The sequence below is a fragment of the Otolemur garnettii genome, unplaced genomic scaffold (genome assembly GCF_000181295.1).
Source record: "Otolemur garnettii isolate 467f Iridium unplaced genomic scaffold, OtoGar3 scaffold00033, whole genome shotgun sequence".
In the NCBI taxonomy this organism is placed as follows: Eukaryota; Metazoa; Chordata; class Mammalia; order Primates; family Galagidae; genus Otolemur; species Otolemur garnettii.
The window spans coordinates 12,155,600-12,169,711 of NW_003852428.1; the positions used below are offsets into that span (position 1 = coordinate 12,155,600).

At 39.5% G+C, this 14,112-nt stretch overlaps 1 protein-coding gene across 1 annotated transcript in view; it reads left to right on the forward strand.

Annotated features, from left to right (window-relative positions):
* The window catches only part of DNAH5 (dynein axonemal heavy chain 5), a 291,972-nt gene that overhangs the window by 228,033 nt on the left and 49,827 nt on the right, over positions 1 to 14,112 (forward strand). Inside the window, 5 exon segments of the mRNA XM_023513078.1 lie at positions 623 to 758; positions 1,301 to 1,617; positions 2,946 to 3,101; positions 3,950 to 4,132; positions 13,449 to 13,692. Of these exon segments, the coding sequence (XP_023368846.1) occupies positions 623 to 758; positions 1,301 to 1,617; positions 2,946 to 3,101; positions 3,950 to 4,132; positions 13,449 to 13,692 (1,036 nt within the window).

Here is a 14,112-nt window from a genome sequence, read left to right on the forward strand (position 1 = left end):
AAAAAAAAAAAAAAAAAAAAGAACTAAGCACTGAGAGGCAACAGCTTGTGGAAGTCTGGGTTCAAGGGTTTTTATTGTCACCTGGCACAGAGGAAGGGATCTGCTACATCAAACATGGGTGAAATTTGTGCGGGAGCCTCAGATTTGAAAATAATATATGGTCTTCACTGAAGTAAAAGAAAGTGTGCACACAGATCAAAGCAATAATGATGCAGGAGAGATACCCCTAATTTTTAACCAAGGATACATATTCATTTACATTTTCGTGCACTATGAGATTAGCATATATGCTCATGGTCTATTTCCATTTTTCTTTATAAGGAAATTATAAATGATGCAAACTTTCACTATGTCTCAGTTATTAACCTCTGGGGAGGGTCTGACTACTTGGCTCACGGCACTACTTGGAGGAATCTACCAAAGTTCTGGATCAGGGAATAAGGAGGCTTGGACAAACACATGGCAATGCAATCTCATGCTTCCTGTGGAATCAATGGCTCGTGTATCTCAGAAAGGCAGATACCATGGCACGTGTTAAAGTTATATTTTTGAGCCCCAGGTTGTATTTTTCTCAATGGATTTTCCCATTATATTTTTCTCTTCTGATTATGGCCGCCTTTAGACTTTGCTCGAAGATGCAGAACGGTGTAGACATAAGATGCAGACGGCTTCCACGCTCATCAGTGGTTTGGCGGGTGAGAAAGAGAGATGGACAGAGCAAAGCAGAGAGTTTGCTGCCCAAACCAAAAGGCTTGTGGGTATGTGAATGAGATTGCATGTCAGCATTGATAGGATGTTAACACGCTTACCCTTTGATCAGAATAAAAATAACTCTTGATTATTTCAGATTCCTGGGCATGTGTGTATCTCCAACCATCTCAGAGGAACCGCATATTGGTCTGGCCTCTACACTATTCTTACTAGCTGTGTTAATATCTATTCCTCTTATCTCAGGTCACTTTGGAATTCTGTAAGTGTATGGGCATATTGATCAAGGTCACTTTTAATGAAGGCTGTATCTTCTGAGACTTTGTATCTCTTAAACTCAGAGTTCATCTTCTTACTTCCAGCTGAGGTGAAATAATGTCATGCTCGACCACTAGCAGCTATTAGTGGTAACTCACAATAAATCTGGCCACTGCTTATTCACCCAGACCCAGCAACAAGTGGTTACAGTTTGCTTTGTGAAATTTTAGTTTAAAAGAATGATTGTCTTATTTATTTTTTATTTTTGTTATGCTGCACAATTATGAGGATGGACATCAAATGTTCCAGTGTTGTTGTCCATTCTCTATTGTAGGGGATGTGCTGTTGGCTACAGCTTTTCTGTCTTACTCTGGTCCGTTTAACCAAGAGTTTCGTGATCTGCTGTTAAACGATTGGAAGAAGGAAATGAAAGCTCGGGAAATTCCATTTGGAAACAATCTAAATCTTGCTGAGATGCTGATCGACGCACCTACTGTTAGTGAATGGACCCTCCAAGGCCTGCCAAACGATGACCTCTCCATTCAGAATGGCATTATTGTCACTAAGGCATCTCGCTATCCTTTGTTAATTGACCCACAGACTCAAGGCAAGATCTGGATTAAAAATAAGGAGAGCCGAAATGAACTCCAGGTAACTTGTGTTTGAGTATGTTTATGTTACTGGTTAAGTTTTATTGTTCCAGTTTAACAAGAAGCCAAGAATAAAGAAATATTTGGAAACATTAGAGAATTTTTATAATCCTAAGTAGAGCAGTAGCAGATGCAAGCTTAAATCTAATATTAAAATCTTTTCTAAAAATTTCATTATTTGCATTTGTGTTGATCTCTACTAATGCCATTTTTCGATACTTTTAGACTCAATTCTGTTAGGCCCTAGGGCTGTTTTTGATAAGCACAGAAAGGTAGAGTTGTATCAACTCAGTGTGCGGCACGCTATGAGAACTTCCTAATTATCCCATTATTGTTTATCATAAAGGTGGTAGAGGCAAGGAAAAAACTGAGTTGGCACACAGAATCTTCACGTGCTTCCCAACAAAAGAAAATGATCTGTTAAAAAATAAATAGAAACAGTTTAAGCTTTCTGCGCCATTTCACAAAGGTAGATTCCAAAGCCAAGGATCCCTAAAATCTACATATAGGTTGAGTTCCCCTTATCCCAAGTGGTTGGGACCAGAAGTGTTTTTAGTTCTTGAATTTTTTCAGATTTTGGAGCATTTGCACTTGTATAATGAAATAACTTGGGGGTGAGACTGACATCTCAATATGAAATTCATGTGTGGTTGGTTTTTTTTTTTTTGGAGACAGAGTCTTACTATATTGCCCTAGGTAGAGTGCCATGGTGTCACAGCTCACAGCAATCTCAACTCTTGGGCTTAAGTGAGTCTCTTGCCTTAGCCTCCCAAATAGCTGGGATTATAAGCACTGGCCACTATTTTTCTGTCATCATTTTTTTTTTTTTCTTGCAGTTTTTGGCTGGAGCCAGGTTTGAACCTGCCACCTCTGGTATATGGGGCAGGCACCCTACTCCTTGAGCCACAGGAACCACCTATTATTGTTGTTTTTTAGCAGGCCCAGACTGGACTCGAAACCACCAGCCCCCATGTGTGTGGCTGGCGCCCTAACCACTGAGCTATGGGTACTGTGCCCGAAATTCATTTATGTTTTATATACATCTTATACACATAGCCTGAAAGTAATTTTATATAATATTTTAATTTTTTTTTGCATAAAACAAAGTTTGTATATAGTGAACCATCAAAAAGTAAAGGTGTCAGACATGGAGTTTTCCACTTGTGACATCATGTCAGTGATCAAAAAGTTTTCGATCTGGGAGTATTTCAGATGTTCAATTTGCATTCGTCTCTCGTGGCCGAATGCTTCAGCACCACTCGATCCCAGTTATCCCTGTGCCTCCCACCTCAGTACTGCCCGTCAATGGAACCTTGTGCCTGTTTCTAGATCACATCTCTAAATCACAAGTACTTTCGAAACCACCTGGAGGATAGCCTTTCTCTTGGAAGGCCCTTGCTTATTGAAGACATTGGGGAGGACCTAGATCCAGCCCTGGATAATGTTTTGGAGAGAAACTTCATTAAAACTGGATCTACCTTTAAGGTAGGTTAAACCTGTTGATAGCAATGTGCAGAGCAATGACCATGAGGCCAGGTTAGCCAGACGGCATCTTCTCAATAGGTAGTGATTCAAATTTGAATCAGCAGTGAGAGGCTTTCATATACTTCCTGAGTTGGGATTAAAGCATTCAAGAGCAATTATTTTAGGAATATCAGCTTCACTTTTGTAATGAAGAGCCTGACTATATTCCGATATTTGACTGTTGATAACTTTCAAGCCTCTCCATGGCTCTTTGCCCTTTCACCCCGTATCTGAGTGAGCTGTTAAGAAAACCTGGGTGCTCCTTCCTTTAGCTCTGGTTGGAAGTTCAAACAATGCAAGCCCTTGTTGAGGCTTCTGTGTGAAGACCCTCTTCCCAGCCTTACCTTCTAACCCCCATAAGACCCTACACTGGCTACCCCTCTTTGCTTTCTCAAGCCAGTTTGGGGACCTGCTTGGAAGGTCCTCCCCAGAAAATCTTATTACGTGAGTAAGAAGGGTGTTTATATCCTTTTGCTGCACATGCAGTGTCATATGTTTTAACCTCCGACTAACATGTAAGATGAAGGTTCCATCTCACTTCTTCAGTGTGGTCACGATTTTGGTGCTAAATTCTGTTTCTTGCATTGTGTGTGTTGACGTTCCTTCTTTCCATCCTCCTTCTCTTTCTCTTCGTTCCAGTTGAAGTCTTCTGAATGATCATTTCTTTCTTTCTTTCTCTCTCTTTTTTTTTTAGTATACACATTATCTCCTGTTACCTAATTGTTTAAAGCAATACTTGATCTGACACAAACAAGGCACGGGAAGGCAATCTCTGTTTTATTATTTTTAATTTTGTTTTTATAAAAAAGGTGAAAGTTGGTGACAAGGAAGTAGATGTTCTGGATGGCTTCAAGCTCTACATCACCACCAAACTGCCCAATCCAGCCTACACCCCGGAAATAAGTGCCCGGACCTCCATCATTGACTTCACTGTCACCATGAAGGGTCTGGAGGACCAGCTCCTGGGGAGAGTCATTCTCACAGAGAAGCAGGTGAGTGAAGTATGGCAACATCCTTTTGTGCATTGATTTGTGATTCACTGATGAAAATAGTATGTAAGAGTTGTACTAGACTGTTAGTTTTTTCCTTTTTATTCTTTAGGTATTTCAGACAAATTCCCAAGTGTCTTCTTTTTACTTAAGGAGTTTGCTTAACTGTTTACTTAACCAGTTACCTATCCATATGTCTCACATACGATTCATAATTTACCTGTCTCATTGATGGCTTTTATACAGACTGATGCTGTAACTTTGAGGACATCAGTCTCATTTTCAGGCTTGTTACTCTTGTTTTAAATCACTTTCTTTTTCTTTCTTTTTTTTTTCCGGAAAATTCCTACAAATTATTTTATTGCATTGAACTTGAAGATACCTCCAGAAAGAGCATAAACTCATCCAATGGCTTCCCGTTGAACTTGAGATAAAATTCAATTCTTGTCTCTGAGAACTGATCCAGGTGTTTCTCTACCTCTGTGGTCCTTTCCTAAATTTGCAGCCCAGCACTGTGGTACCTGAAGTTCACAAATGACAGCCTTCACTCCAGCCACTGAGTGTTTTCATGTGTTGATCCCATTTGGTCTTATAGACCCCATTCCACAGAGCCTTGTGCAGAGCCTGGGACAGAGAGAATGAATGCTTACCAAGGCTGCACTTCATTGTTCTGAAAAGGTTGTTCTACTGTGTATTCTACTCCACTTGACTTATAGGTTTCTACTACATGTGGAAGTTTTCCCTCATTTAGTTAATTATTATGCTTTTAGAAGACAAAGTTTAAACTTGGTGCTCAGATAACAAACATGACTAATTCTTATTTGGGATCTAGGAGAGCTGTGTGCGTGTGGTGGTGGGACCTGAATTGAGAAGATAGACGTTTGTGATACTTGATTCTCCCTGTGCACCTTCTGAAAGCCACTGACTTAAACTCTAGGAGCATAACTCCATGTCTCTTTTCTCTACTTTTATTTTATGGGATAACTTAATGCCCAGTGAAAAATGGCCAAGAGTTTAGAAACTTCCTTTTTCTGAGTCAGCCCTTTTGGTAGGGAACACCCAAGGCTTATGCAAAGAATTGTAGAGGATTTTATTATTATTATTTTTTATTAAATAATAACTGTCTACATTTATGGAGTACAGTGTGCTGATTTGACATACAGGGTAGAAAGCTTACATCAAACTGATTTACATAATCCTCTTATTTAAATGGAGAGGATTTTAATGGGATTGTTATGGTGAAACCAGCTGAACTCTTAACGTTGCTGTTGATTTTCTTCTGGGTCCAATAGAAATGAAGAGTTTAGTTTACCCCATGTCCCCTTCTATGCTGACCTGAAGATTTATTTAGGGTAAAGCCATTGGCAAAATCTTTAGAATCTGTCCCTCCATTAGCTCTCTGTGTTATTCGATGTTTGCTCTGCTGAGTCCTAACATGCATCTATCTCCTTCTCTTCCCCCCTTTCTCTTTCTTTTCCTTTTTAAAAAATCTTCTCTCTTTATTTTTAAATTATAGCACATGAGTCACAGGGTCATAAAGTGGGAAGTTGCATTAGGAGATTTAACCAAGCTTTGTAAATTCATGTGGTTGGTTGACCTCTGTGTGGCAGGTGTGATCCTGTAGTCCCTACCACAGGCTAGCTGCGGAGGTAATGATAGTTCTTCAAAATATGCATTTGCTTAATTTTTAGTCTTGAGTTAAATCTCAATAAAGGTGGATGAAGGGATTTAGCACTGCCATATATGTGCTTTAGGAAGGAGTGGAATTCTTATCAACAGCATATCATGTTGGACAAATGGGAATTCCTGAGAGTCTTGGGCCATTCTCCATCATAGGTATCTTTTGCTTTGCCTTCACCTGTTTGGGGTGACAAGGATTCAGGGAGATAAGGGGATCTGGTGCCAGTTTGGATAACATCCTTGTCCTTAGTTGTTATTTTATTAATCTTTAAAATTTCAAAATATTCAGGGGGTACAAATATTTTCAGTTATACAAACCAATTTTGTAATGGTTGAGTCCTGGCTATGAGTGTGCCCAAAGCCCAAAGAGTGGTCACTCTACTTTTAGGTAGATTTTCACCCATCCCTTCCATCCCCTTCCCTGCTGCTTGATTTGCACTGAATTTTACTTCCCTCTGTGTGTATGTGCTCTTGGGCAGTTCCAATTAAACAGCAAGTACATATGGTGTTTGTTTTCTCATTCTTGAGCTATTTCACTTCACTTAGGACAATGGTCTCCAGTTCCACCCAAATTGTTGCAAAAGGCATTAATTCATCCTTTCTTCGTGGTTGAATAGTGTTCTATGATACTTCATTTTGTTAATCCTCTCATGACTTGTCCTTAGTTTTCTTATATTCGGTTGCACTGAATACAATCTCCTTGGAACAAGTAATTTGACCTGAAATATTTTGGTGTCAATGACAACAATAACAAAAAAACAAACCCAGCACTGAGCCTTAATTGTTGCATCAGTGGTTTAAGATTAAGCAATTAAGCAAAGAGGACTTTCAGTTTGTCTGAAAAGACTTTGAAAAGCCAGTGTGGATCCAGGAATGGGATTTTCCTTCCTTCTAGGAAAAATTGAATGTCTTTAGAAAATTGCTCCTTTATTATCATCTCATTATCAGAATCTATTCCAGGCTCACAATGAACAGTTCTTACCAAATGAATGGCCAAATATGACACTCACTTTTTAAAAATAATAATAAAGGATCATTTTACCTTGGACCATATTATAATACAACACCTAACTTTTATTTATTTTTTTCCTGAATGATGCAAGTAGTAAGCTGCTGGACTTAATATGGATGGGTTTTAAGTAATATACTTTCTCCAGGGGACTTTTCTTCTGTAGCATCTGTTCTTTCCAGCATATTCCTGAATCTGCTCACATCACCGGATCTTCTCAGGCTTCTTAGTGAGTGGGTCCAGGTTGCTTTCTGGTGTTTTTGAGTCACTTTCTAAAATTCATTCACTCAGTTATGTCTGTACCTTATGGACACAGATATATAAGAGTTATATTTCTTATATATATAAGTCCAAATTGTTCCTTTGACTTTAGGAATAGCATGGTTCCTTTGAATGTAATAGCTTCTTGGGTGATTGTAAATATACACTATGAATATAAAATTTGTGTTGAGCCACAGGAGGCTATTGGAAGCTGGGAAGATCTCACAGATAGGAGGTTGTGATGGAAGATGTCTGAGAAATATGGTGCTGAAGAAAAGAGTGAGTCTCTTCAGTCAGGATGAATTATGCCTTCACCAGCCTATCAATTCTTCTAGTGAGAGGAGGTTCTGAACAGTAATTGATCATGTAAGGGAAAGGCCAATTTTTGATTCCATAAATTCACCAGCTGTCCAGTGTCCTGGGAATACAGAGGGACCTTATTATCACACACGAGCTGTTCTCATGAATGCTCAACCATACACCAACTAGGCCCTCAGGTCTGTTTCAGAAATAAATGGGAACCTTAGAGCATCTGAATGCAAGGAAGTAGGTATTTTTTTTTCTTAAAGAAAGAACAAACAGATTTCACACTTTTCTGTGTGCTTTGAAGCAGACATTTTAAATGAGCATGCTGTTCAAGTTCACATCAAGGCCATATTCAGTTGTTTACCTGATGTACCTGTGAGTAGATTTAGACATTCTGCTGTTGTTACCAGAATTTGATATATCCAGACTGTTTTCAACTGGCAGTAAACCAGGTAACTTTATAGAAACCAAATCTCTTAGGCTTACTCTCACCTTGATCTTAGAGAATAATACAGAAACTCAAAGAAAACTATGTCCTGCTCAGAGAGGAATATCAGTATTGATCAACAGCTCCTACCAGTCATACAGTACAAGGTTTAAAAGGTGTATCCTTGCTTGTGATTCTGGTGTTTGGTTTCCTTTTGAGGTAGAAGGACCTGAACTCAGTGAAAGTGTCATGGGAAGTGATTTAATAAAGATACTAAAACACATTGTTATCACCAGCCACTGTTGGTGGAGGAAAAATACATCTTGCTCTGAATTCTCTGGTTTGATCTTTTCTATTTAATTACCCATGTAAGGTATAAAACAGAAATAATCCTTAGTAAAGAAGCCTGAGTGACACCTTAAAAAAATAAGAACTCTAAAAGGATGCCCTTTATTTCCTTTTATAGATTTCAAATACTTGGCTCCAGATTCATTTTTTTAATTATTTTTTATTAAATCATAGCTGTGTATATTAATGCAGTCATGGGGTACAGTGTGCTGGTTTTATATACAATTTGAAATATTTTCATCAAACTGGTTAACATAGCCTTCATGGCATTTTCTTAGCTATTGTGTTAAGACATTTATATTCTACATTTAGAAAGGGTGATTGGTGGGACCACACCTATGGTTCATCTTATAAGGGTACTTGTGAATCTTTCTAAATGCAGATGCATTTTGTATACACCAATAATTGTAGTTTTCATTTCCTTCTTTGTTAAGACCCTTGGATTTTGGTAACTAAGTTGATAAACGGCATGTTCATGAAACTTTACCAAACCACTCATACTTTTCTTTATTCACTTCGGGATGTGTTTTCTCTTCTTTTCTTTTACATGAGCATTATCACAGTCTATATAAAAAATTTAGTATGTAGTACTTACACATACGTGTTTAGCCTTAGTATGTAGAATGCTTAGCACACATGCTTAGTCCTCCGAATGTGTTGTGAGTGTCAGTATCTACCCGCTAAGACATAATCCTTGTGGTGGGCAACAGGCTTATAGACAAAATTATTTTGATTTCTTTGTCCTGTCGTATTAATTTGAAAGATTACTATCTTCTTCTTATGATTTGGTATAACTAAAGTAGTATGATAGCCCAGTAGAAATGTGTTTATATCAACCATCAGTGAAAATTGTCTAAAACCACATCCTCACGTGGGTTTCAGTCTTTTAATCCTGAATGAAAGTCAAATGGCAGCTGTTTTTTTTCTTTCTCAGAAAATATTCCTTTTACCCGTAACTATAGTCCTGTTCTAGTATCTGGCTACCCCCTTTGGTTCAGGAATTGCTTTTGTGATTCCAAATATACTTCAAATTATACTATTTACTTTAGGGCATTTTATTTTCATCAACTTTTAACTTTGAGGAAATGTACTTAGCTCATTTTAATCCTTTGGAAATATAGGCAGTTACTTTAATTGATGAATTTGTTAACAAGGATATTAAATTGACTGCAACTTCTCAACAATATTTAGTCCTTTTACTTACTTTTTTTTAAGAGGGAAGAGAATAATTTGCCTCTTATTATATCATTACTACCAACTTTGCTTATTTTATTAATAATATTTTCATAAGCAACAAGGAGGCATGATTTCAAGTTCAGTTCCATGGTTTTCTCAAATAGAGTTGAGGTTGGAAATGTAGATTATGGCAGGTTTTGCCAACTATGTTGAGAGTGTTGGGCTTTTTAGAGTAGGTAAAGGGGGATCTCTGAGTGAGATGAACAGAAAAGAGGGTGATGGCAGAAGCATGGTGAGCAGGAAGACCCATTATGGTTATGGTTAGGGCAGCCTTGGGTGAGAAGCGAAGCCTCAATTAGGGCAGTGGTTGTGCTTCTGGAAAACATAGCAGAAGATAAAGGTCTTGGGGAGGGTGACGCGACTCGATGCGGCTGTCGGATTTGCCAGCCCAAGCTCTCATGCCCCAGACGCCCGCACCCTTAGCGATTCAGTTTCCTGTCCCTCTTCAGCTACCTCGTTATGCATGTTAATGATAATATGGGCAATTCTAAAGTAGCGTTTATTTTGTGCCAACTTCTAACTTGATTTTTCAAACTATTTATATTCCAAATAAGCATTTATCATGCTTCTGAAAATTTAGCTGGAAGTGCATGAAGAGCAGGGATAGAAGGAAAAGACATTTGAGCAGTTCCCTTCATCCAGCCACTGTCTGCACTGCATTGCCAGGGATGTCCTCACGGGCACTCTCGGATCTGTTTGCAAACAGACAGTAAAACCCTGAGGCTTGGAGGGGGGAGTCGTGCAGCTGAGAGGCCCTGGGGGGTATGATTCAAACATACGTCCTCCTGATGTAAAACCATCACTCTCTCCCCTGCTTTCCATTCTCCCGCTTTCCTGTCTTCAGGCGAGGGTCTTTACGCTGCTCCCTTTCAGGGCCTCCGAAACAGTAATGATAAGTGTGAAATTTATGAGTACAGCAAAAGTTGTTTGAATTTTCTTCTTTAACTTCACTTTTATTTCCCAGTATAACTGTAATGTGAGGGTTTTTAGTATAACGTCTTTTGAAAAAAGATTTGATAGCCGCCATTAAATGTCACGCGTACCCATTTCTCCATTATCTGAAATTTGGAATTCTTATCTAGTGAATACGTGAATTAAGATAACCACGAAGGAGGCTCTCAAATGGAACCAGATAACACATGGAGGCAAAGAGGAGAAGAGGAAGTTTTGCTTAAATTGCTGTGTTTCAAAGAAGTAAGGATTTTAATAGAAATTCCGATATTTTGTTTTTGCTTAAGGAGGGAACTCTTCCTTGATTTTCAAACTACTTATGTCCTCAGAGCTCTCAGTGTGCTCCCAGAGCAGGAGTTGAGAGTCAGGTAGGGTCTACCCCGTGTAACTGGCTAATTAGTGATGATGAACTGACTGGAACATAACGAAGAGGCCAGTGGTCTTTCTTTGCTCTGTGCCTTCATGAGATTTTGTTGCTATAGCTTGGCTCTCGGAGAGTGAAAATTTCCTTGCCTGTATTTCTAACATGGAGGCTTTCCATTTCCATTTCATCATATGTTTCAATTTCTCTGGAACAGATACAGCATTTAATCACGAACTGCACAGTATTAGTTGAGTGCCTGTTATGTACTGGACATTGTTCCAAGAACTGGGGACTATAACAGTGAGCTAAACAGACATAAGAACCACACTATCCCTGAGCGTTACACATAATTCCCTTATATATTATGTAAAAAGGTGGTGAAGACTATGAAAAAAGCATAGTCAGAGGGACAGCTGGGGACTCAGTGGTGGCTGCAGACTTCACAGGACACCAGCCCCAGTGCAGAGGCCCCGAGGCAAGAGAGGTCTGTGTGTGTGTGTGTGTTTAGGGTGGTGGAACTCAAATTTGGTACCTGGGATGGCAGCCCCACATCATCTGGGATTATGTTAGAATTGTACACTCTTGGATTCTATCCCAGGCCTGCTCAGTGAGGCTTCCAGGAGATCCTAATGCCTTCCAGTTTGAAAACCACTGATTTAGGGAATAGCAATATGGCTGGGGCAAAATGAAAGAGAGGAGAATAGTAGGAAATGAGGTTGCAGCAGTAGTGGGAAGGACTGTGGCAGAGCCCCTGGGCCTTAGTAAGAATCTTAGCTTTTACTCTGGGTGGGATGATTGGCCATTGGAGGGTTTTGAGAGAGGAAGTGTGTTCAGTGGCATCATTCTGACTGAAGGGCTGGGACTAGACTATGGGCTGGGTTAGAGATGGATCCTGTCATTTAGAGGGGAGGTGATGATGGGAGCTTGGACCAGGGTGGTGACAGGGGAGGTGTTGAGAATGACTAGATTCTGATTCTAATTTTGGAGTACAGATAATAAAATTTGCTGATAAATTTGTTGTGGGATTTGAGATCAAGGAGGGTTCAAAGGTTTTGCCCAGAGGACCTGGAAGCATGGGGTTGCTGCTTCTGGAAGGTCAGGCAGGTTGAAGGGAGGACCAGAAGTTCAGTTTTGCTGATGCTGCTAAGTAGGACATGTCTCTTAGATGTCTAAATGCAGGTGTTGAAAGTGTGTGTGGGCTGGAGGTGATAAGAGCCGAGATACCAATTTGGGAGTTGTTGGTATTTTGGTAGTGTTTTAAATGAGACATAATGTGTGAAGTACCTATGGAGATAAGTTTCTCAGATGCATAAAAATAAATAATTTTATTTACCATTAAAGGGTCAACTATGACAGTTTTGGCCAGGTATGGCTTCCCCTTTCCCTTGATACTCATGTGTGTTCTGGACCTGAACAAAGGTCAATCACATAGTTAATCACATAATCAATGAGCAATCCCATTATGTGTGAGAGGATTTCATGTGACTCATCACTGTATAACTAGATTTCTGGTTCTCTGCAGAAGGAGTAGAATCTACAAAACCCATTGAATCAATATTCAGAATATCCAGTTGAGTATTTTGCTTTCTGAAGCAGCTCTAGAAATTTAAGCTTGGTACCATATAGGTATCCAGGTAGCAGCACTGAATCACAATCAGAACTGCCAAAAATGCTTTATTTTCTTGTTGATTTTCCTGTTTAATTCACTGACATTTAGCATTCATTTTCCCATATTGTACTTATAATAAGGAATTATACATTATTAACGCAGTTCAACTTAGGTAAATTGTCAATGGAGTCTGTATTTAGAAAGCTTTTCAAGTAAGCTCTCCAATGAATATCTTCTTTTAAAATTTTAAGTGCTATTTACTCAATAACCTTTGCCTTCTTAAATCTTTTCTTTAGCTCTCCAGAATCTCTCACACTTCAAGCTGATGTCCATGTACGGTTTGAGTTGAAACCGGAAGCCTTATTTTCTCTGTGGTACCCTGCCTCTGGGCTTCCTGCCTCCTGGGCTTGCTCAGTGTCACATGAGTCTCTGCTTTCCCCACACTTCCCAGCCCCATCTTCTTTCCTTCTCCTCCTCTGCCTCCCCCTCTCCAAGGTTCCAAAAGGAAGAGACACCCAACAAGATGGCAGCCTTCCAAAGCCTCACTCTTTCAGATACCTATAAAGGTCTTTCGGAGAAGACATAAAACTTTCCTTCTCTTGAAGACAATAGTATTTCTCCAGGCCAAGAAGAATTTTCAATTTAAATTTACCTGCAGTAGCACATGAGGTTGCTTGTCTACGTTTTAGAAAAGTGGTTGTTCACAAAATTGGATACTATTTCAACTAGCAAGTTCTGTCTAACCACATTCAAACAAGAAGCTAAACAGAAGTAAACATATTTAATCAGAGACATATATATTTGTCTTCAAATATACTTGACCTTCAAATGAAGTTCGTGTTTCTAATGTTAGATAAATCACAAAAATCACGTGAAACTGATTTGACTTTAGGCATCTGATAGCTGATGACCAGGATTTTGTGAATATTTTAGCAGGTTTCATGGTGGCTGGCACCTACCCTTCCTTCCTTTGCTAATTCTTCTGTTCCTTTTTTGATGTCTTTATTTCCTGCTGTCAAGGAAATACAGTGCAGGAGCTTGGGAACTGCTGTGTCGGTTAATATTTTAGGAAACATCTAAATAATAGTTGTTAATTAAGGAAGAAAATATATTTATGGAAATTAACAGGAGTTGGAGAAAGAACGAACTCATCTGATGGAGGAGGTAACTGCAAACAAAAGGAGGATGAAGGAACTTGAAGACAGCTTGCTTTACCGCCTGACGAGCACTCAAGGGTCCCTGGTGGAAGACGAGAGTCTCATTGTCGTCCTGAGTAACACAAAAAGGACGGCGGAGGAGGTGACACAGAAGCTAGAAATTTCTGCTGATACAGAAATTCAAATTAACTCAGCCCGGGAGGAATACAGACCTGGTGAGTTTGGTGATGGAGACAGACGTCACAGGCAAATGAGGAGAGAAAGACGTGAGAGTTAGAGAAATGGACGGAAGTCAGGAAATGGTACACGTGAGTGTGCAAAGTGGGGTGGCCACGCGTGTGTTGTGGGAATAGTCAGTAAAATGGAGGTGGAAACATTTTGCAATAGTTTACATTTTCTAGGTGCTTAGAATTTATGTTACTCAACTAATCCTTTAAGGCTCTCATAGACATTTTTTGTTTTTGAGACCGAGTCTCACCCTGTTACCCAGGCTAGAGTGCAGTGGCCTCAGCTTAGCTCACAGCAACCTCAAACTCCTGGGCTTGAGTGATCCTCCTGCTTCAGCCTCCCAAGTAACTGGCACTATAGGCATGTGGGACCAAGCCTGGCTGATTTTTCTATTACTTGGTAGAGAC